The following is a 20,835-nucleotide window of genomic DNA, read 5'->3' as shown; positions in this document are numbered from 1 at the left end:
TTTTTTTTTTTTTTTTTTTTTTTTTTTGAGACGGAGTCTGGCTCTGTCTCCCGGGCTGGAGTGCAGTGGCCGCATCTCAGCTCACTGCAAGCTCCGCCTCCCAGGTTTACGCCATTCTCCTGCCTCAGCCTCCGGAGTAGCTGGGACTACAGGCGCCCGCCACCTCGCCCGGCTAGTTTTTTGTATTTTTTAGTAGAGACGTGGTTTCACCGGGTTAGCCAGGATGGTCTCGATCTCCTGACCTCGTGATCCGCCCGTCTCGGCCTCCCAAAGTGCTGGGATTACAGGCTTGAGCCACCGCGCCCGGCCTCTCCTTGACTTATGAAGCGTAGTTTGGCTGGATATGAAATTGTGGGTTGAAAATTATTTTCTTTAAGAATGTTGAATATTGGTGCCCACTCTCTTCTGGCTTGTAGAGTTTTTGCAGGGAGATCCGCTGTTCCCTTTGTGGGTAACCCAACCTTTCTCTCTGGCTGCCCTTAACATTTTTTTTTTTTATTTTAACTTTGGTGAATCTGACAATTATGTGTCTTGGAGTTGCTCTTCTCGAGAAGTATCTTTGTGGCATTCTCTGTATTTCCTGAATTTGAATGTTGACCTGCCTTGCTAGGTTGGGGAAGTTCTCCTGGATAATATCCTGAAGAGTGTTTTCCAACTTGGTTTCATTCTCCCCATCACTCTCAGGTATACCAATCCAACATAGATTTGGTCTTTTCACATAGTCCCATATTTCTTGGAGGGTTTGTTCATTTCTCTTTACGCTTTTTTCTCTAGGTATACCAATCCAACATAGATTTGGTCTTTTCACGTAGTCCCATATTTCTTGGAGGGTTTGTTCATTTCTTTTTACTCTTTTTTCTCTAAACTTCTTGCTTCGTTTCATTCATTTGATCTTCAATCACTGATCCCCTTTCTTACACTTAATTGAATCAGCTACTGAAGCTTGTGCATGCATCACGTAGTTCTCGTACCATGGTTTTCAGCTCCCTCAGGTCATTTATGGACTTCTTTAGACTGTTTATTCTAGTTAGCCATTCATCTAATATTTTTTCAAGGTTTTTAGCTTCTTTACTATGGGTTCAAGCATCCTCTAGCTTGGAGAAGTTTGTTATTGGCAGTTGTCTGAAGCCTTCTTCTCTCAACTCGTCAAAGTCATTCTCCGTCCAGCTTTGTTCTATTGCTGGCGAGGAGCTGTGTTCCTTTGGAGAAGAAGAGGAACTCCGATTTTTAGAATTTTCAGCTTTTCTGCTCTGGTTTCTCCCCATCTTTGTGGTTTTATCTACCTTTGGTCTTTGACGATGGTGACATACAGATGGGGTTTTGGTGTGGATGTCCTTTCTGTTTCTTAGTTTTCCTTCTAACAGTCAGGACCCTCAGCTGCAGGTCTGTTGGAGTTTGCTGGAGGTCCACTCCAGACCCTATTTGTCTGGTTATCAGCAGCAGAGGCTGCAGAACAGCAAATATTGCACAATGGCAGATGTTGCTGCCTGATCGTTCCTCTGCAAGCTTTGTCTTAGAGGGGCACCCGGCTGTATGAAGTGTCAGTCAGCCCCTACTGGGAGGTGTCTCCCAGTTAGGCTACTTGGACATCAGGGACCCACTTGAGGAGGCAGTCTGTCTGTTCTCAGATCTTAAACTCTGTGCTGGGAAAACCATTACTCTCTTAAAAGTTGTCAGACAGGGACGTTTAAGTCTGCAGAAGTTTCTGCTGCCTTTTGTTCAGCTATGCCCTGCCCCCAGAAGTGGAGTCTACAGAGGCGGGCAGGCCTCCTTGAGCTGTGGTGGGCTCCACCCAGTTTGAGCTTCCTGGCCGCTTCCTTTTTTTTTTTTTTTTTTTTTTTACCTACTCAAGCCTCAGCAATGATGGATTTCCCTCCCCCAGCCTTGCTGCCGCCTTGCAGTTCCATCTCAGACTGCTGTGCTTGCAGTGAGGGAGGCTCCATGGGCGTGGGAGCCTCCGAGCCACCCCCAGGATATAATCTCCTGGTGTGCCATTTGCTAAGGTCGTTGGAAAAGCGCAGTATTACGGTGGCAGCGTCCCGATTTTCCAGGTATTGTCTGTCATGGCTTCCCTTTGCTAGGAAAGGGAATTCCCTGACCCCTTGCACTTCCTGGATTTGGCAATGCCCCTCCCTGCTGTATGAGCTGCACCCGCTGTCTGACAAGTCCCAGTGAGATGAACCTGATACCTCAGTTTGAAATGCAGAAATCACCTGTCTTCTGCGTTGCTCACACTGGGCGTGGCAGACTCCAGGTGTTCCTATTTGGCCATCTTGGAACCTCCCCTACAGTTTCTTTATGTGTATATGTATACCCATACTACTCTTGTTTTTTTCCTAGTAAAATGGAATGGTGCTACTTGTGTAGGTCTGTAACTTTTAAAAATGCCTCCCCTTACCTTCAAGAAGGTATCATGCTGTTGGGAAAAAAATTTCTGATTAATTAAACTTATCTATCTTTTATGTTATCTCCATTTATTTTCTTGTACTAACAACATTAACAATAGCCAAATTCAGAAGTGACTGATTTATTACGTGGAATGCCAATTTATTAATTTACTATGTGAGATTTATTTGGCATCATAGACATTGCTCATTTCCTTGGGGCATTACCTCATGGATGAGTTATTCAAGAGACTGAAGTATAGATAAGAAGGCTGATTGGTAAGCAGAGAATGAGAACAACGGCAAGGAGGTGTTCTAACAAGATATTTCTTTCAAGCTAAGGTAGCTCGATTACTTGCTGTGGGGCACTTTCAGTCTTGAAAAGTAGCATTAGTCATCAAAGTGATAGCCCTGAACATGGTTAGAGACTCACAGGGTGGGTTTCCTGTGGACTCCTGACCTGAACTGTGTACTGCCCACCACTCCATTTGAGATATCTGACCAGGCTATAATACATGAGAGAGGGTAGCTTATCACATTACCCTTTCTTTATGTGAGAAGAGGGTTGATTGAAATTTGAGAAGTTTCCAAATCTGCCTAATGAAGACATGGAAAACATCTTTGCTTCCACAGCAACTTATTTACAAGCACTCTTTTAAAGAGAGGCTCTGTGAAGATGGCTAATATATAAAGGTGGTGACAAGTACAGTGTCTCCAGACGTTGCTAGATGTCATGTCTCCTGGTGGCCAAAATCATCCCCAGTTGAGAACTGGGGAGCAGCAGTTTAGAACAGTGGTCCTCTGGTGGCACCAGGGACTGGTTTCATGGAAGAGAATTTTTTTCACAGATCTCAGATCATCAGGCATTAGATTCTCATAAGGAGCACACAACCTAAATCCCTCACATGCACAGTTCCCAGGAGGGTTTGCTTCCTATGAGAATGTAGTGCTGCAGCTGATCTAACAGGAGGTAGGCATTAGATTCTCATAAGGAGCACACAACCTAAATCCCTCACATGCACAGTTCCCAGGAGGGTTTGCCTCCTATGAGAATGTAGTGCTGCAGCTGATCTAACAGGAGGTGGAGCTCAGGCGGTAATGCTTGCCCACCCACGACTTACTTCCTGCTGTGTGGCCCGGTTCCTAACAGGCCACAAATGGGTGGGTACTGGTCAGTGGCCTGGGCGTTGGGGACCCCTGGTTTAGAGGGAGACTGGTTTGAATGAAGAAAAGAGCTGGAGAGAGGAAAACCAGATGGGATATTGCATGGAAGTCAACTGAGAAGTGAGAGTTAAGGATATTAGTTCCTCAACAGTGGTGAAGGAGTATATAGGATTTGTCATTAATCGACCTGTCTTGGTCTCTACTTTCCCACTAATTATGAGACCTTTGATTTATTGCCTTACCTTTCTGATTGGGAATTAGTATGAGGATGAGATTAACCATATTACTATTGTTTTTAAAACTTGCATACTTATTTTGTATCAGTTATACTGGCATTTTACATGCATTATGGTGTATGTAAAAGTCTTCTGTAAATTATAAAATACTATAAAAAAAGTGTTATCTGATTTGCCTTTCTCTTTACTTCTCACCACTGCTTTTAACTCTTTAGATCTTTAAAACTACTGACAAATACAAAATCTACTTTCGGACCTTGTTTTATTTTGAGATGCCTCCCTTTACCACCTTGCCTGCTCTTTATTTTCTGAGCTACCAGAAGCCTCCCTCCAACCCCTTGCAATAGAAAGGACACTATCTTGTTGCTCTTTTTCCTTTTTGTTCTACCAAATTTGACCATGGTTATACTTTCTAGGAATGATCACTGTTCTTTTATGCAAATATAGTTAGCAGGATTTTAAAGTTACATTAGGGATTAAAATATGGCATCAATTGTTTTGTAATGAGAATAAGTGAGAAAATTAGATTTATTAAATTGAAATAGACTTTGCAGGCAGATTTCTAGGTATGTATGTATTCCATATATTGAATAACACCATACACATTTTTGGGAAATCTCGCTGGGAGACCCCAGTGAGGAACCTCACTTCTCTATCCAGGAAAATACCTATTTATTTCTTGTTCTTTTGTTTTTTCTCCTTAAGTCAATTCTCTCTAGTAAATCAACTAATTTTTTTATCCTTAACTATATTCACTTTAGTCTCCTGACAGGTAGGAGGCACTCACATGTTTTTCTTTTTTTAATCTACTGAATGAGCAAAACTCAGATGTTATTTATGTTTTGTTTCAATTAAGGATGTCATCTGATATAATTTTCTCATTCTCCTCAAAGTACCATTTCACTTCCAATTTAATCCTCAATCTAAGTACTGTAGACTTTAGGGTTAAGAGAAGCCAATTTGAAGAGCCATCTGGAGATTGTGGAAATCATTTCTGAGTTTCTTAAAGAGAAAACTTACCTTTCCAGTATGAGCTTATTGAAGGAAATGAAAAGGAGAAAATGAGAAAGGCAACATAAAGAGACATGGTCAGAGCAGGAATAATAAGGAAGGTACTTTTTGTCTGGAGGGGTGTTAGAGAAAAAGAAGAGTTTCGGTTTCTATTTGCCTCAGTTATCTCCTGCACAACATTTAAACAACATTCAAATTGGGACAATGTTGGGAGATGCCACTGGCCTTCTCATTGCTGCATCCTGCGGGCCTTTTCAGTTCAGATCTGCTTCAGAGATGCCTCCCTTTACTACTGCCCGCTCTTTTTTATTTTCTGAGCTACCAGAATCCTCCCTCCAATCCCTTGCAATGGAATAGGACACTGTCTTGGTGCTCTTTTTCCTTTATGTCCTACCAAATCTTACACAGACCCTTTCCATTTTGGAGGTCTTAAGGACTAACCACTTTGGGGAAACAGGCAGAGGTGAGAACAGCACTTTGCTGTCTGGGCTGGAATATTCTTTCCTTGACTATATTTTTCTAACTCTAGTTATCTCCTTTACAATATCCAGGAGTATCTTTGGCACCAGTACTTGGCAACTCTATGCTTCCCCATAGGCTGTTTTATAAAAATGCATTAATTAGCTGATTAATTGATTTATAGCTTCTTATTCCAAAATCTGGTGTCAGGGATGCCTCTAGTCCATAGGGCATTTGGAGATATGAAATGGTGGACATACTTGATCTTTCAAGTATCCAAACTTGGTTCAATAAGAGGGCTAAACTGATCTTTTGGGTTAGAATGTCCCAGAGCTCAGACCTTAGATCTCTTTCTGTCTTTCCACTCATTTTTTAAAGGAGAGCATGTCCAGTACCATGGCTTTAAATACTACCTTTGTATTGTTGATGACTCCCAAATATACATCTGTAGTCCCCCATGAATTTCAGACTCATTTCTTATTATGTACTAGATCTCTCTACTGGTATGTCCATAAATACTTTAAACTTAACGTGTCAAAATCAAACTCTTTATTCTCCATAATCTACATTTGCTTTTCCTGTGGCATTCCCAATCACAGTAAACCGTTGCTCAGGTCAAAAATCTTTGAGTCTTTCTCTCATATGCCACATTCAATTTTTCAGCAAGTGCTAATAGATACTTTTAAAAATATATCTTAAGTCTGCCCACTTACCATTTCCTTCAGCATTACCATTCTAGTTCCAAGCCATCATCTTCTCTCACCTTGACCACTGCTATGGGCTCATAATGGTCTCCTTGCTTCACTTGCCCTGACCCCCCGCTTTAAAACATAAATTATATTATAGTTCTGTGCTGCTTAAAACTCAGTGACTTCCCATCAACAAGGTCTAACCTAACCTGGCCCTTGACTGCCTCTCTGTCTTCATCCTCTATGAATATCCCTTTCACTCACTCCCCTCCAGCCACACTGGCCTAGCTTTCTTCAATCAGCCTAGGAACATTCCCACCTCAGAGTTTTTGCTTTTGCTCTTCTGTCTGCCTCGAACTCCTTTTCTCCAGATATTTATGTGGCTTGTTCTTTTACTTCATTTGGGTCTGTATTCAAATGTTATTTCCTCAGAGAGGCTTATTTCTTTATTAGTCATCTTGCTTCAAGTAGCACCCTCCCAAATTTGCTCTATAGTTCTTATTGCTGTCGTACATTATATTAAAACTATTTGTTTTATTATCTGTGTTCACACTTGAATGCAGTCTCCATTAGGCCAGGCAGGGCAAGGGCATTGTCTGTTTTGTTCACTGCTATATTCTCAGCACTTGGAACAGTGCCTGACTCATATGATATACTATATATATATATAGTGGTAAATGAGTGAATTTATGAAAAAGTGGCTGCACTTATTCTTTGAGAAGGATTGTGAAGGAATGTCCAACCTCAACAGTGGATACATAGTCTCCAAATCACTGCTCCTGCCTCCATGCATAGATCAGTTATCTAACCAATGTATGCATGCTTTTGGCTCCATGACACTCACACCTCTGAATCTTTTCTGGCATCAGGTCCCTCATTTACTTCATCTCACAGGCTGTACTTTCCTTCTTCATCCCATAAAAGTGGGTTTTTAAAAGAATTTTATAACAAATGCTCATACATAAAAAAAGCAGTTTTTGTTAGGATATGAGAGTTATTTCATGACAGCAGTAGTGAGAACAGAAAACAAGGTAAAAGAAATTAGACGCTTGGAAAAATTTTCAGAGTTCTGCAGGAACTTGCAAATATTTTGGAGAGAATATCTTTGTGAAATCATAGCAAATGGAAAAGGCAACAAAAGATTGCATTTTTTACTAGTCATAACTCACCTGAGTGTCACACGTCTAACAGTCCAACCTGAGTTACAAGGTTTTTAAAAAGACAAAATGTCTTTAAAAAGACAGAGTTGGTAGGCCGGGCACAGTGGCTCAAGCCTGTAATCCCAGCACTTTGGGAGGCCGAGATGGGCGGATCACGAGGTCAGGAGATCGAGACCATCCTGGCTAACATGGTGAAACCCCGTCTCTCCTAAAAAATACAAAAAACTAGCCGGGCGAGGTGGCGGGCACCTGTAGTCCCAGCTACTCGGGAGGCTGAGGCAGGAGAATGGTGTAAACCCAGGAGGCGGAGCTTGCAGTGAGCTGAGATCCGGCCACTGCACTCCAGCCTGGGCGGCAGAGTGAGACTCCGTCTCAAAAAAAAAAAAAAAAAGACAGAGTTGGTTAACAATGTGGTGAGGATATTTGTTATTTGATATGGGATTCAAAGGGGTGAGTGTCATGGAGCCAAGAGCATGCATAAGTTGGTTAGATAACTAATCTATGCCTGGAGGCAGGAGCAGTGATTTGGAGACTATAGACAGCATCCTACAATTAATGGTTGAATAATAATAATAATTGCAAATACTATGTGCTAGGCATTATTCTAAATGTTTTTTTGTAAAAAGCTATTTAATCTTCATCCTATGAAGTAGATACTATCACGTTTATTTTCAGATGAGGAAATAAAGGGACAGAGAGGTTAAATTACACTGTCAATGTCACACAGCTAGTAACAAGTAGCCAATACTGGTTTTATTCTGATTTCAGAGTCTGTGTTCTTAACCACTGTATTACTATCCTTGAATATTTCAGGTGGGTGCTACTGAAAATAATTGGGGTGACTGTCAAAGTTGTAGGGAGTCAGTTGTATCCTTAGCCTTAATCTCAAGAGTCACCACCTCCTTCTCAGTTCTCTGAGTCTACCCACTATATATCTCTATCATAGGTCTGGTAAACTGACACTTTATTAGTTATTTGCTTTGATCTCGATCTTTTTCTGTTAACCTACTTTATTTAACCTACTTTAAGAATTATATTGGATTTCTTTTTGAGCCCTTAGATTTAATTTAATGCTTGCCATATAATGAATATTCAGGTTTTGCTGAATTAAAAAAATGAATGAAGGTTCTTTAAGTTGATTACAACTGACCCATGGTAGAACAGTTTTCCTGTGAAGTAGTGAGCTCCTGATCACTGGCAGTATTCAAGCATGGGCTAGATGCTTGAAGGGATGCTGCAGAAGGAACATCCATGTCATATGGAAATGGAAAATTAGACCAAGTTTTTTTTTTTTTTTTTTTTTTGTAACTCTGAATTATCTGATGTTCCATTGAGTTAGTTGTGATTCTTTCTCCAAACATTTGTTGAGTACCTGCTGTATTCCTGACACTACAAAGATAAATGTGGCCGAGCCAACATACCTAAGGAGCTGGTAGTCAATGAGTAATTAGGAAAAGAAGTGCTTAAGAGTATAGGTGTAAAGCTTTAGTAGATAAAAATAAATAGAAAAGGATAGATTTTAGAGATGTTTTGAATAAAGGTGGAAGGGGAGAAGTAGATATGAAAGATGTGCCTAAAATTGCCTGTCTGAGAATGAATTTGGGGAGTTAAGACCACATGCTGTGTTGTTATGGGGGGATTCTTCAAAAGGGAAATATCACTATTTGCCATTAAGGTATGTGGTAGGGCTGGGTGTAATTCAGTAGATATTAATTTGTGAAGCATTTTAAATTTCTTAAAACAAATGTGCCTTCTCTTAGTAATCTCCAAGACCCGCAAAGATGATTAAGTACCCTTCCCCTCACTCTCTGCCCCTGTAGAGGTATTAATGCAAAATGGAATAATCTGTTAAGTCAAATAAAGGTTAGCTTTCTGGTGACTAGGACAAGAGTTCTAACAGAAATGCAAAGTGATTCTTCAGTTTCTTTTCTGAATCTTGTGCCTGGAATCTGTTAGGCAGTGAGGAATGGTGGTCTGTCTTTATATTACCCTGGTCCCTCATGCTGCTTATCTTTCACACATGTCCAAATATGTCTCAACACAGAATCATCCTCTCTCGCTGGGACATGATGCCTAGGTGGGTGGGGATTCCCCTGTTTTGTTTAAAATCAAAGTTGTCTTTGAATTTGGCTAGCATGTTTGTGATTAGTTTACTGACAATTGGTTTTTTTCTTCTTATACCATATGTTATTCCATGATTCATCAGCTTTGAGTCTGTTGCCTTGAAGGTGAAACAATTTCTTCCAATGTTGATATTTCATAATCTCATAGATAACAAGCATACGCATATGCATAGTCCTTTCAGAAGTTTTAAACATTTGGAGATGAATGAATTATGCTGCCACAAATGGAAAGGAGCAGTATAAAATTATAATGGTGATATCCAGTCATCTTTTGTTGTGTGGTTTTGTGAACACTGATATTGATAAAGCCTGGATGCTCTACTATATTCCTTTATCTCTCCTTGTGAAATTGTTTCTCATATGTATTTGTTTATGATTTTAAAAATTTAACATTTTACTTAATTGCTTTGATTTACATGTATTTTAATATTTTAGACTGACAAGATCTTTATTTTTAGAAGTAGTGTTTAACTTCCAAATAAATGCATAACATTATCTGTTTATATTGTAATAGTGGCATATCTTCTATATTTAATGTGTAGCAATGACTATTCAAACCTCAAGAAATGTTTTATAATAGTAATTTTTCAAAATATCTCAATAGAGTACATTACATTTTCTGAATCCAAAACAAGGCAGTTATTTCAGCTTATGTGCTTTCTAAGTATTTAGAAGATTAGATTTCTAATAAACATGGACTAAATTAGGTTTCTTCATGTAGCTTTAATCAGTGCACTTATTGTGTTGCATCTTTTAGCCACCTTTCTCTTTTTACCACAATGTCAATAATTGTTTTTCAGTGAAGAAAATTCTTTATAATTTCATAGTGTAGATGTATGTGTAAAATATCTGTATAAGTTGTACATTTGGAGAGAGGTTTTTTAAAGATTCTAAATCACAGCATGTCTTCCTTCCCATCTCCCCCGCTTACCTGGTTTTAGCTCCTCTTTGGTTCAGGTGTGCTGGTGTCGCTAAGCCTTTCTGGGCCGCAGCTGGAGAAAGTGGTGATTGACAGAAGCCTGGTGGGGAAGCTCATCTCAGACACCATCAGTGATGGTAATTACCCCCATGTGCAAATCAATTGCCTACATTAACAGTGAGGCAGGAGAAATAGTGTGTCAACAGGTAGACTAATTATTACCACTGGGGACTTGCAAACAAAACAAGTAATTGCTTGTAATAGCATACTTACACCCCCTGGGACCAATACAAGTTTTGACTAATATTTAATATCAAAGTTTTTTTTCTTCTTGTCAAGTGTTAAGCTTATGTTCTGAGTTGTTTTTTACTTTTTCCTTAAAAGAAGTGAGGATTGTTTTCAGAATAGGGTTTTGTTTTCATTCTTTCAAAGTTAGTTCTCTAGAACTGGTACTTCAAATATATATTTCATTTCCAAATGAATTTTGAATAAATAACACAAATATACCAACACAGCCACCAGTAAACAGTTGATGCTTTGGCTCTCATAGGAAGATTCTTTGTTACTAAAATCTTATGAATACTAACTTTTGAGAGATTTTGGGCTATATTTTCTAAATAGTAAAGATCAATGCCTAATATACTGGATAATCAGGTCCTATTAAGTGACATCACAATCAGTCTGTAATTGGTACAAAGCACATAAGAAAAAGATATTAAGCCAGTTATTGAATAGGAAGGATACTGATATTTATTGAGCCAAAAGGCTCTGTATGCTGAGTTCCTAACCTACCTATTTAATACAAGAAAACAATTGTATAAGGTATAGTTGTTTCCATTTTTACACATAAGGAAACTGAAGCTGAGCTACTAAGGAACATGTCCAGAGTCATATAGCTAGAAAGTGACTGAGATGAGATTTGAATACAGGTTCTGGCTGCGAAGCCCATTTTCTTTTATACTATACTGTGCTGACTCCTGAATTTTTAAAGATTATATTCTTTTTTTCAAGGTAAAAAGGTTGAGAAACATTGTATTATCATGATAGATTGAAAATGGTCAGTATCTTAAATTTAGTAATCAAAGGAAGTATGTCCTAGTGGAAAGGACAGAGGTGAGAATAAAGAAATCGTCCGTCTGCTGTGTTCTCTCACTAGCTACCTCTGAATAAATCAGACACAATCACGTCATCTTGAAGAAAAGAACTCTGCAGGATAGCTATAATTAGCAACATTACTGATAGTAATAAGCTGGGGGTAGGATTGTAAGCATGCCATTTCCCCTTCCTTACAGGAGTGAGGTGCTGAGGAAGCTTCCCTGTAGAAGAGGTTCCATTTTCATATGTCTAATTATTGACCCCTTCATTGGTACTGCAAATAAAATACTGGCTGTGATAATTTTGTTATATTGATGCTCCTCAATGAGAAATAAAAGGAGACTTTTCAGCACAATTTGTGTCTCTGAGTTATCCCTTTTCACATATTTCTTTTATTTGTACCCAAAATAATACACTCTCATGGGAACATGGTAACAATGTGATTTCTTGGCAGTTCTCCAGATTCTCTTGTAATTGTGTAGATCCACTGTTGGTCACTGTTTGCATGGTCAGGGGTGTGAAAGTAAAGGAAAATGTATAAAACATTTAATAATTTCTTTATGCTGGGAACAATGCAAAGCATTTCTCAAATTCCTGTAACATGTTTTTATCAATAATTTTATGTAACATCAATAGCCCTTTATATAATCCACAAATATTAGTTATTTACCTACTTGTGTGCTTAATGACAAAGCTGTAGAAATTGCTAATTTTCATTATTAAATATTAATTTATGTAATGTACATATTGGGTATAATATGCTTTATTTCATCCAGCTTGTATACCCCTAAAAGAAGATGCATTGATGAAAATGTTTTAAATAAAGAGACTGGTTGAGAACACTGATCAGTATCCCCTAATAAATCCACTTTATCCTCAGATGGTTTCTATCATATAAACATAAGATTAAAGTCTTAGCACGAATAAAATGGAATGTTTTCATCTCTACATTCAGGTGTGAAATAGTTTTTAAAAAATACCTTTATAGCCCTGGTTCTAAATACATCTCATCTGGTGGTGGTCCCCAAACATCAGTGTATATTGAAATAGTCATAGGAAAAAAAATCATACATGATTAGATTGATAATTATTGTTTATTCCTAATATCTTTAATATTTTTATAAAATGCTATAATATTCAGGAGACTTTAGTGATTTCAATTAATATGTATGTTTGAAAATAGCTTTTTGTAACATTTCAGTGGAAAAAATCTATCCATTATTTTATTCTAACTTGGTATTATCTAATTATGGTTTTTAGCTCTTCTCACAGACAGTTTTATCATCTTATCATTTTTGGCACAAAACAAGCTATGTTTTATTCAGTTTACCAAGAAGATGGATTCTTCTGATGTAAACAAAAGACTGGAAAAACTCTCAGCCTTGGATTATAAGGTAGATATTTTGATTTATGTAGTCATATTATTAATTATTAAGGTATATGAAAGTATCTCATAAGTTGGTATGCTGCTCATTATTCTTAAACATTCTGGATTTCAGAAACACTGGAAATATTACAGGATTAAGCTTAATTAACTGCAAACAGTGGTCATTCTAAGTTTTCTTTTATACTCTCACTATGGGGGGATGTCTAACAATGGCATGTTTGGAGCAATTTATGTAGTATTTATAGACGTCAAAGACAGATAATAGAGGCAAGTTACACTTTGAAAATGGTTTTCGTGCTAGTGGTAGTATATATACCATTCTCATTTTCCCCTAAGACCCCATATCATCTTTCTAGGGTAGGATAGCTGCTCTGGTTTCCACTTCACAAGAAATGAAAGAAAGAAGAAGGCACTTTCAAAGGTTAATAGAAAAGTGTAATAAATAAGGAGGGGGAAGAACCCTCCCCTTCCAACTATAACTGGACAAAATGCAAAAAGAAATCTCCTTCATGTGTTAGTATCTCTCCCTTCACTAACTCCAGATAATTTGTTTCCTTCCTGTATCAGGGGCTTTACATCTGTTAAGGCAGAATTCTTATTTTAAGTGATGTGTTTAAGTTTTGCCACATTACATTTTAACTGCTGGGAAGGCATATTCTCTGCTAGGTTGAGTATCTAATACATTTTCCAGGCTGTTTCAGTTCAAGGCCTCTTTTCAGCAGTGACTTGTGTTTGCAAGATTGATCCAACCTCTGTGATGTGGATTTGAGACAGTTCACTGTTCACTGGGAACAGAGCTGATACACAGCTTCCTTAAAAAAGATGCACACTTATGCCATACCTGGAGCATCTACAGCAAGAGCAAAGAGTTTGAGAAGCTAGCTCTGTAGCTTGAGATGTGTGTGTGTTTTTGGCAAACTAGTATTTAACCTAACCCTTTGCCTTTTGGGATTATTACTTATGAATGAGATGGTGGTAGTGTGGGAGGATTTAGTTTTATTTAGTAGAAACATTTATTCTGAAAAAAAGATTTTTAATGTAGAATAAAATAAATGAGTTTTTCATTGTGGTAATAAACTACCATCTAGTTTTGTTTGCCAGCTTTGTGAAACTTCTGTAAAACCTTAATATAGATTTTTAAAAACTGGAAATTAGTGCTACTTATTATATGTGGTTAGCCAAAACAAAAATAGTATTAGCATTCTTAAAAGGATGTTAGTTCTAGAACGGCTAACTCCAGATTTACTTGAAATACTGTTTACTTACTAAAATTGATCGGTCTTTAAAATGCACTAGTGTGCATTAACTCAAACCATTTAAAGTAACTGTATATAAAATTTTGGATGACTAGTTTCTTTATCTTAGGTGTGATAGCTTGATAAAATCTTCTCAACTGAAGAGTAGTAGCTACCTGAGAACAGAGAGAAACTGTAAAGATGTCATCTTTTCTTATGAAAGATGTGAAAAACAGATCTAGCATTTGGGTCCTTAAACCTTAAGTAAGGGAATTACTTACTTGCTTATTTGAATATGCCTTTGGATTTAGGAAAATAGGAACATTGGCACTCCATGTCATTTCTATACATTAGGGAAGTAATCTGTTTCCCTTTGGAAAGCTCATTAATTTCATTTCCTGGTTTAATATTTTAAAAATATATTTTTAATATTTAGTCAAATCTGCTATTTGTCCATTGGAAGGATATTTTAAGAAATTTGTTTATTTTACATTCCCTCTTGGTCATCATGACAGAGTACTGATAATATTAAACTCATAGGAAACATGAAATTTCCTAACATTTCATAACGTAAGTGATTTGCATTTTGTGACAACTGAAAATGTCAGTCACTCATTGTAACTCAATTTCGTCATCTAGAAATTCATAGGTAACATACTTATGCGGCAAATCAGACGTCAAAATAATGTATATGTATTTTTAAGTACTTAGCAATTTCATTGTGGTATTTCTCTCAAATAAGAAGACTCAAAGCAATGATACTGAGAGCTTAAATATAAGAAATTATACTTAATAGCATAAAGTACATCTGTGTTGTCTGTCATTGCCCATTTGGATTTTAAAACAAGGAAGTGGTATAGAGTATTGTACTTTTGCTTTTCTTTACAGCTGTACTATAGTTTAATTCTTTCAGATTGACATAATTTTGGCAAAGAAAATTGCAGGGTAAACATCCTTAAACTATTGACCTTTAACAAGTTTTCCTGTCTACATCTGAAAAATCCGATTCAATTTATTTAACAGTGAAGGGACACTGCGAGGAGTTAAATGTTTACCATGAGAGAACAACACTGGTAATTACTTTGATTTCGGTTCCTTTTGATGTGCATTCAGAGGATGAAGAGGTCAATAATATTATGGCCATGCAAATAGAAAAGGGTTCCTTTTGACCATCTTGAAAAAAAATAGCAGAGGATTATTAAAGCATTAACCTTGGTTTTAATGGCCTTGGTTGAGTGGTGAGATCACAATTTGGATGAGCCTGATTATTTACTAAATACAATACATAAATGCAACGGGTTCTTAACACCCATTGCACTCTGGCATTATCGCATTACTGCCATCCTTTGTTGCCTTGCAGACAGGAATATGAAAGCAATCTGTCATGTAGTGAGACTGGCTCCAGAAGCATTTCTCTGATAAGAAGACCCCCTGCCCTTTGCTAGTGTCTGGTCCAGTAGGCTTAGCCATGCGCTTAATCCCCAGAAAGTGGTTCGATTATTGCTGACCAGCAATGGCAAGATAGTTTTTTTTTTTTCTTCCAAGCTATCAACCTTCCATTAATTCCTTAAGCAGAAATACGGTGCAATCTATATTTCCTTGGCATGTGTCACACAGATGGTGCCGTGCTTATGTTTTCAAATAACCATGTTCCAAAATAACATAGTTTGAATAATAAATTATACAAATCCTGCCTAAGAAAGAGAAGCATAATTCTCAGAAGCTGCATAAACTTTTATGCATGATGCTATGGCTTATCCCTTTTATGCAGAATATATGTGTATACGTCGCATATATTCTTTAAAGAGATATTTACCTCAAGTTGTTTTTCCTTTTTTTGTTGTCAGTCATTGTTAACATGTTATGTCTTAAACAGTAGTGAGACACTCTTGGTCAGCAGTACTGAACTTGTCATTTTATACAGCTGGTCCTAAATCCTATGTGTAGGTCGATGCTGTCAAGCAACCATGACTGTACATTTTGGTATTGATTGAAATTGCTACATTCAATTCCTTCCTAACTCACATTTCTTCTTTTCCTTCCTTTGCTAAAAATGGGGAGAATTTTGAACATATGTCTTTTTTATATATGTGTCAGAAGAATTTGGTAAATTCTGACACCTTCTTAAGCACATGTTTAACATGCATATTTACTTGCATGTAACTACATTTCCAGATGCTTTAATTTTTGTAATACTTGAGGATTTTGCATCTTTTAAAGAAATGTTTCATGTATGCTTTTTTTTTTAATCATTAGATTTTCTATTATGAAATACCTGGCCCAATAAACAAGACAACAGAGCGACATCTAGCTATCAACTGTGTTCATGATAGAGTTGTTTGCTGGTGGCCACTGGTCAATGATGATGCTTGGCCTTGGGCCCCCATTTCTTCTGAGAAGGACAGAGCCAATCTACTCCTCCTGGGTTATGCTCAAGGAAGACTAGAGGTAAATCTAAAACAAATATGTACATTTTAATAAAGTGTAAATAAAATAGGATTATTAGATTTTCTATTCTGAAATAAATGTGAATTATTTTTTACCTATAATTTGTTTTTTCAAATATTCAAAAAAGGAAATTACATATGAAATGAGATCCTAAAAAATATCGTATCTAGAAGATACCCAGACAATTCCAGGGCTGGCTAGAATAGTATAGTAATTAAGAGTCTAGGCTTCCAGGTTCAAATGCTAGCTCTGCCACTATGTAACTTCCTGTCCTTGACCAAGTTACTAATTTGTATGTGCTATAGTTTCATTATTTGAAAAATATGGTTAGTGATGATAAATGAGTTAATACATGCATTTAGAGCGATATCAATATATAGTAAGCCCTGATTCACTGTTCACTATTATGACTCTTGTTATTATCATTATTAGTTCTATTGTTACTGTTTACTCATGATATCATGCCTGTGAAAGCTTTTATTACCACTTACTCTCTTCAAACCTCTGTCAATTAACAAACATTAGTTAAATGCCTATACTGTGTAAGTCCCTGTCGTGCCAGACCACATTTGGGGCAAGGATATTTAAGGAGAGCTATAGATTATAAGGTGAGGACAGTATCCTCTATCAATTCATGATAATGGTTTGATCATTCATTCATATATGTGAACCTATGTGTTTTTTCAGTTTGTACTAGTACTTTGGTTACAAAATTCTCTGTTTTTGTTGTATTATAACTGTAAAAAACAAGCTCCCTCTCCCCCACTTTCTTATGTAGGTAAAATAGTATGTTCCTGTATTTGCCTCTAAATCAATTATCTTTTAGACTTTTAAGGAGTATTTCCCAGAGTCAGCATTTGAGATAAGATGAGTAAGTTTAAGTTTTCTCTATCCCTACCTACCTCTCCTGGTTTTATAAACTTTCAGGCTGTCTCTTTAAGACTGAAGAGTCCTGAAATTTGATGTGTAATATATATGTATGTATGTATATATGTCTTCTGTAAAAATCCTCTTAATCACCTATAGATTTTTTAGTTTCCTTTTTCTAGAACTTTTCTAATTCTGTTACAGTGACTAAAATCACTTGTAGTGATAAAGGTGTGGATTTTATGAGGCTAAATAAGTGCTCTATTCCTACTCACTTCCTGTTCATGATCAGTATTTTCTTGATCTTGAGTTCAGAAGTTCATTGAGTAAAAGACTTTGTTAAAATGACTTAATGTAATTAAGATAATTAGAATTCAATTAAATGGGTGTCTTATAATAAAAGTAAAAATAATTAAATTAGCTTTTAGTTATATATTTTACAAATTACTTTTCTTTGAAATGAGTCCTTATATGAAATTAGGACTGTCCTAAAAGGATATACATAGTCTACGTACTTCATTGCCTGGTGTCATCTAGATCATGGACTTTGGAGTTGAATAAACTTGGGGTTGCCTGTTGGTTGCACCATATACTAACTATGTCACCTTAATCAAGTTTACTGCCTGTAACCTTCTGCCTGCTTCTAGCTAATTCTGTGTTCCGTGGCTGAGTAGATCACCTACCCTATCTGACTTTAGTTTTCCTACTTTTAAAACAATAGATTTAATTCAGATAGGTCACCTCTAGGTCTTTTCCAGCTCTAAAAAGTGCTTCTATGGATCCTGAAGCACAGATCTGATTTAGACATTGCCTGCCCAAAATTCTTCTGTAGATGCTAAAACCAAACTCAGCCTCAGCACTAAAATCCTACCCTGATTGAGCTTGGCCTACCTTTCCAGTGTTGTTTCCTTCCATGTCTTAGTCAAATGAATTTACTTGCTGACTCATTATTTCCTACCTCTGCATGTGCACATGAATGGTATTTCTACTTGAAATAGCCATATCATTTAGCAATTACTGAACATGACCATGGGGTAAGCACTGTATTTCATACTAGGGGATATGAATAAGAAACTATCCCTGCCTTCAAGGATCTTAGTGTCTGCCAGTAAGAGACAAATATGAAAATGTATAAGTGCATTAAAGTGTTAATGATGCTGTGGGTAGAGTATGTGTAAGCTATAGTGGGACCCAATGAAAAGTGGTGATCGATTCTACTTAGATGTTAAGTAGGGAAAATTGAAGAGGCTTCCCAATGTGCTTCAGTATGACCTTGGCACACAGTTTTACTTTTTTTTATTATCCTTTATTATCTAACCTTTCTAGAGTTGATATCAAAGTTTTACTAGCTCTGTGGAACAATCTGGCTAGCTTTTTCCTTTTCTCCTCTCTGTAACAGTACCAAAAGGAATTGATACTTGAAAGTTTGGTAAAACTTACCTGTAAAACTTCCTGGGTGTGATATCTTTCAAGGAGGGTAGATTTTTTTTGTTATTGATTCCATTTTTAAAGGGTTTTTTTTCCTTTTGTTTCCATAATTGGTGTTTCTAGAAAATTACTCATTTTATGTATTTGAATATGTTTTCATAAAGTTGTATGCAAATTTGTACATGATTCTTTATTTACCACTGATTGTATAATTTCCTCCCTTTTGATCTTATTAAAATATATAATTCATTTTTTGTCAAGAGCTTTTGTTTTAGGAATTGGCCCTTTCAGTTATTCTATCTACTGGTAAAATTTGTAAAGATTTCTTTTTTAGAGCTTCATGTGAAATTCATTATGCAAAAAGTATAATCTTGTAGAAGAAATGTCTAGGGCACTAATTGTTTTTCTTCTGTGTGTGTGAAGCCATAATCTTTAAATATGAAGTAGAGAATTTTTTTTAGAATATCAGGAACCGAAAGCACCAGTTTATTAAAGTAGTATTCAGGCATATTCCTTTAATTTTTTTTTCAGTAGCAGCCAAGGGACTTCTTGGACTAATCATCAGAATAAAGATAGAATATGCTCTTAAACCCTAAGATTCAAACTAAAAAATTAGCAGCCTTGTAGAGAAGAAATTTAATCATTGGATCTATTGAACTATAGAATTTTTAAAAAGCATTTATCATCTAGGTTCAATCAGAAAAGATAATAGCTTTTATTTGGACAATGGCAGGATCCTAGAGCAGTAGTTCCTAGCTTTGACAACACATTAAAATCACCTACGGGGCTTTTAAAAGAGGCCCACCCAGAGCAGTTACATCAGAATCTCTGGAGGGGAGGGAGTATCAGTATCTTTTATGGGTTCCCTAGGCGATTCTCATGTGCATCCAAGTTGAGAAACACTGCTATACAGCAAACTTAAAAAATGTTTCTAAGCCATCTTTTTTACATAACAGACCATGAAAAGGATAAAGCCCATATACTGAACCAAATGAGAGTTTTAACAGTAGATTCTAAGTAGAAAATTGGCTTACCAAGCAGCTAAAAACAAAACAAACAAACGAAACACAGAAATACACTCTCCGTGACTGAATTATGTGACTTTCAGAGGAGAAACATTTTAAAATTATTTTATGGATATTAGAAAACTGCTGGTCTAATTTCACACCACAGAACTCTAAGCAAGAGTCCATATCTTTTTTTTTTTTTAAGATGAGTCTCGCTTTGTCTCCAGGCTGGATCTCAAGATCTTGGCTCGCTGCAGTCTCTGCCTCCCAGGTTCAAGTGATTATCCTGCCTCAGCCTCCCAAGTAGCTGAGACTACAGGCACGCACCACCACACCCAGCTAATTTTTGTATTTTTAGTAGAGGCAGGGTTTCAACATGTTGGCCAGGATGGTCTCGATCTCTTGACCTCGTGATCTGCCTGCCTCGGCCTCCCAAAGTGCTGGGATTACAGGTGTGAGCCACTGTGCCCAGCCCAACAGTCCATATCTTAATTAGAAGAACACAACAGAGAGAATTATGTAGTTTAAGAAAAACTTCTTTTGAAAAATATACAGTAAATAGTACAGAAAAAAATTTTATCAGTAAATTCATTTAAAATATTAATATATCTTAATGTTCTATATGTAGATTATCACATATAACATGATAGTTGTTTTCATTTGAATTTCCACATACTCTTTTTGTTTTATTTTTCAACTTATTTTAGAATTGGGAGGTACTTGTGCAGGCTTGTTACAAAGGTATATTGCAGGTGGCTGTGGTTTGGGGTATGATTGAAACCATCACCCAGGTACTGAGCATAGTACCCAGTAGGTAGTTTTTAGTCCTTGTCCTCCTACCTCTCTCCCTGCTCTATTAGTCCCCACTGTGTATTGTTCCCCTCTTTATGTCCGTGTATAACCAGTGTTTAGCTCCCACTTATAAGTGAGAACTGTTGTATTTACTTTTCTGTCCCTGCATTAATTCACAGGATAATTGCCTCCAGCTGTATCCCTGTTGCTGCAAAGGACATACTTTCGTTCTTTTTTATGGCTGCGTTGTATTTCATGGGGTGTGTGTGTGTGTGTGTGTGTGTGTGTGTGTGTGTGTATCACATTTTCTTTAGACAGTCCACCATTTGATGGGCACCTGGGTGGATTCCATGATTTTGCTATTGTGAATAGCACTGCAATGAATTTACAGTACTTTTGTCCTTTTGGTAGAATGATTTATTTTCTTTTTG

General features: G+C 36.9%; 1 protein-coding gene across 6 annotated transcripts in view; it reads left to right on the top strand.

The window, feature by feature from the left end:
• The window catches only part of WDPCP (WD repeat containing planar cell polarity effector), a 489,966-nt gene that overhangs the window by 145,319 nt on the left and 323,812 nt on the right, over window positions 1-20,835 (top strand). For 5 of the 6 annotated variants that reach the window (XR_002734119.3, XM_023224123.2, XM_023224121.2 and 2 more), the window contains 3 exons: window positions 10,168-10,282; window positions 12,501-12,634; window positions 16,119-16,310. Coding sequence is in view for 5 of the 6 variants with exons in the window: in XM_023224123.2 (XP_023079891.1) it covers window positions 10,168-10,282; window positions 12,501-12,634; window positions 16,119-16,310 (441 nt within the window). In the remaining variant the exon portion in view is untranslated. Of the gene's footprint in view, window positions 1-10,167; window positions 10,283-12,049; window positions 12,196-12,500; window positions 12,635-16,118; window positions 16,311-20,835 lie in introns of those variants that run through there. The other variant, XM_023224126.2, reaches the window with a different exon arrangement.

This window comes from Piliocolobus tephrosceles, chromosome 15, assembly GCF_002776525.5.
Source record: "Piliocolobus tephrosceles isolate RC106 chromosome 15, ASM277652v3, whole genome shotgun sequence".
Lineage (NCBI taxonomy): Eukaryota > Metazoa > Chordata > Mammalia > Primates > Cercopithecidae > Piliocolobus > Piliocolobus tephrosceles.
Note: the sequence above shows the minus strand (reverse complement) of the source record. Positions and strands in the feature narration are given on the sequence as shown.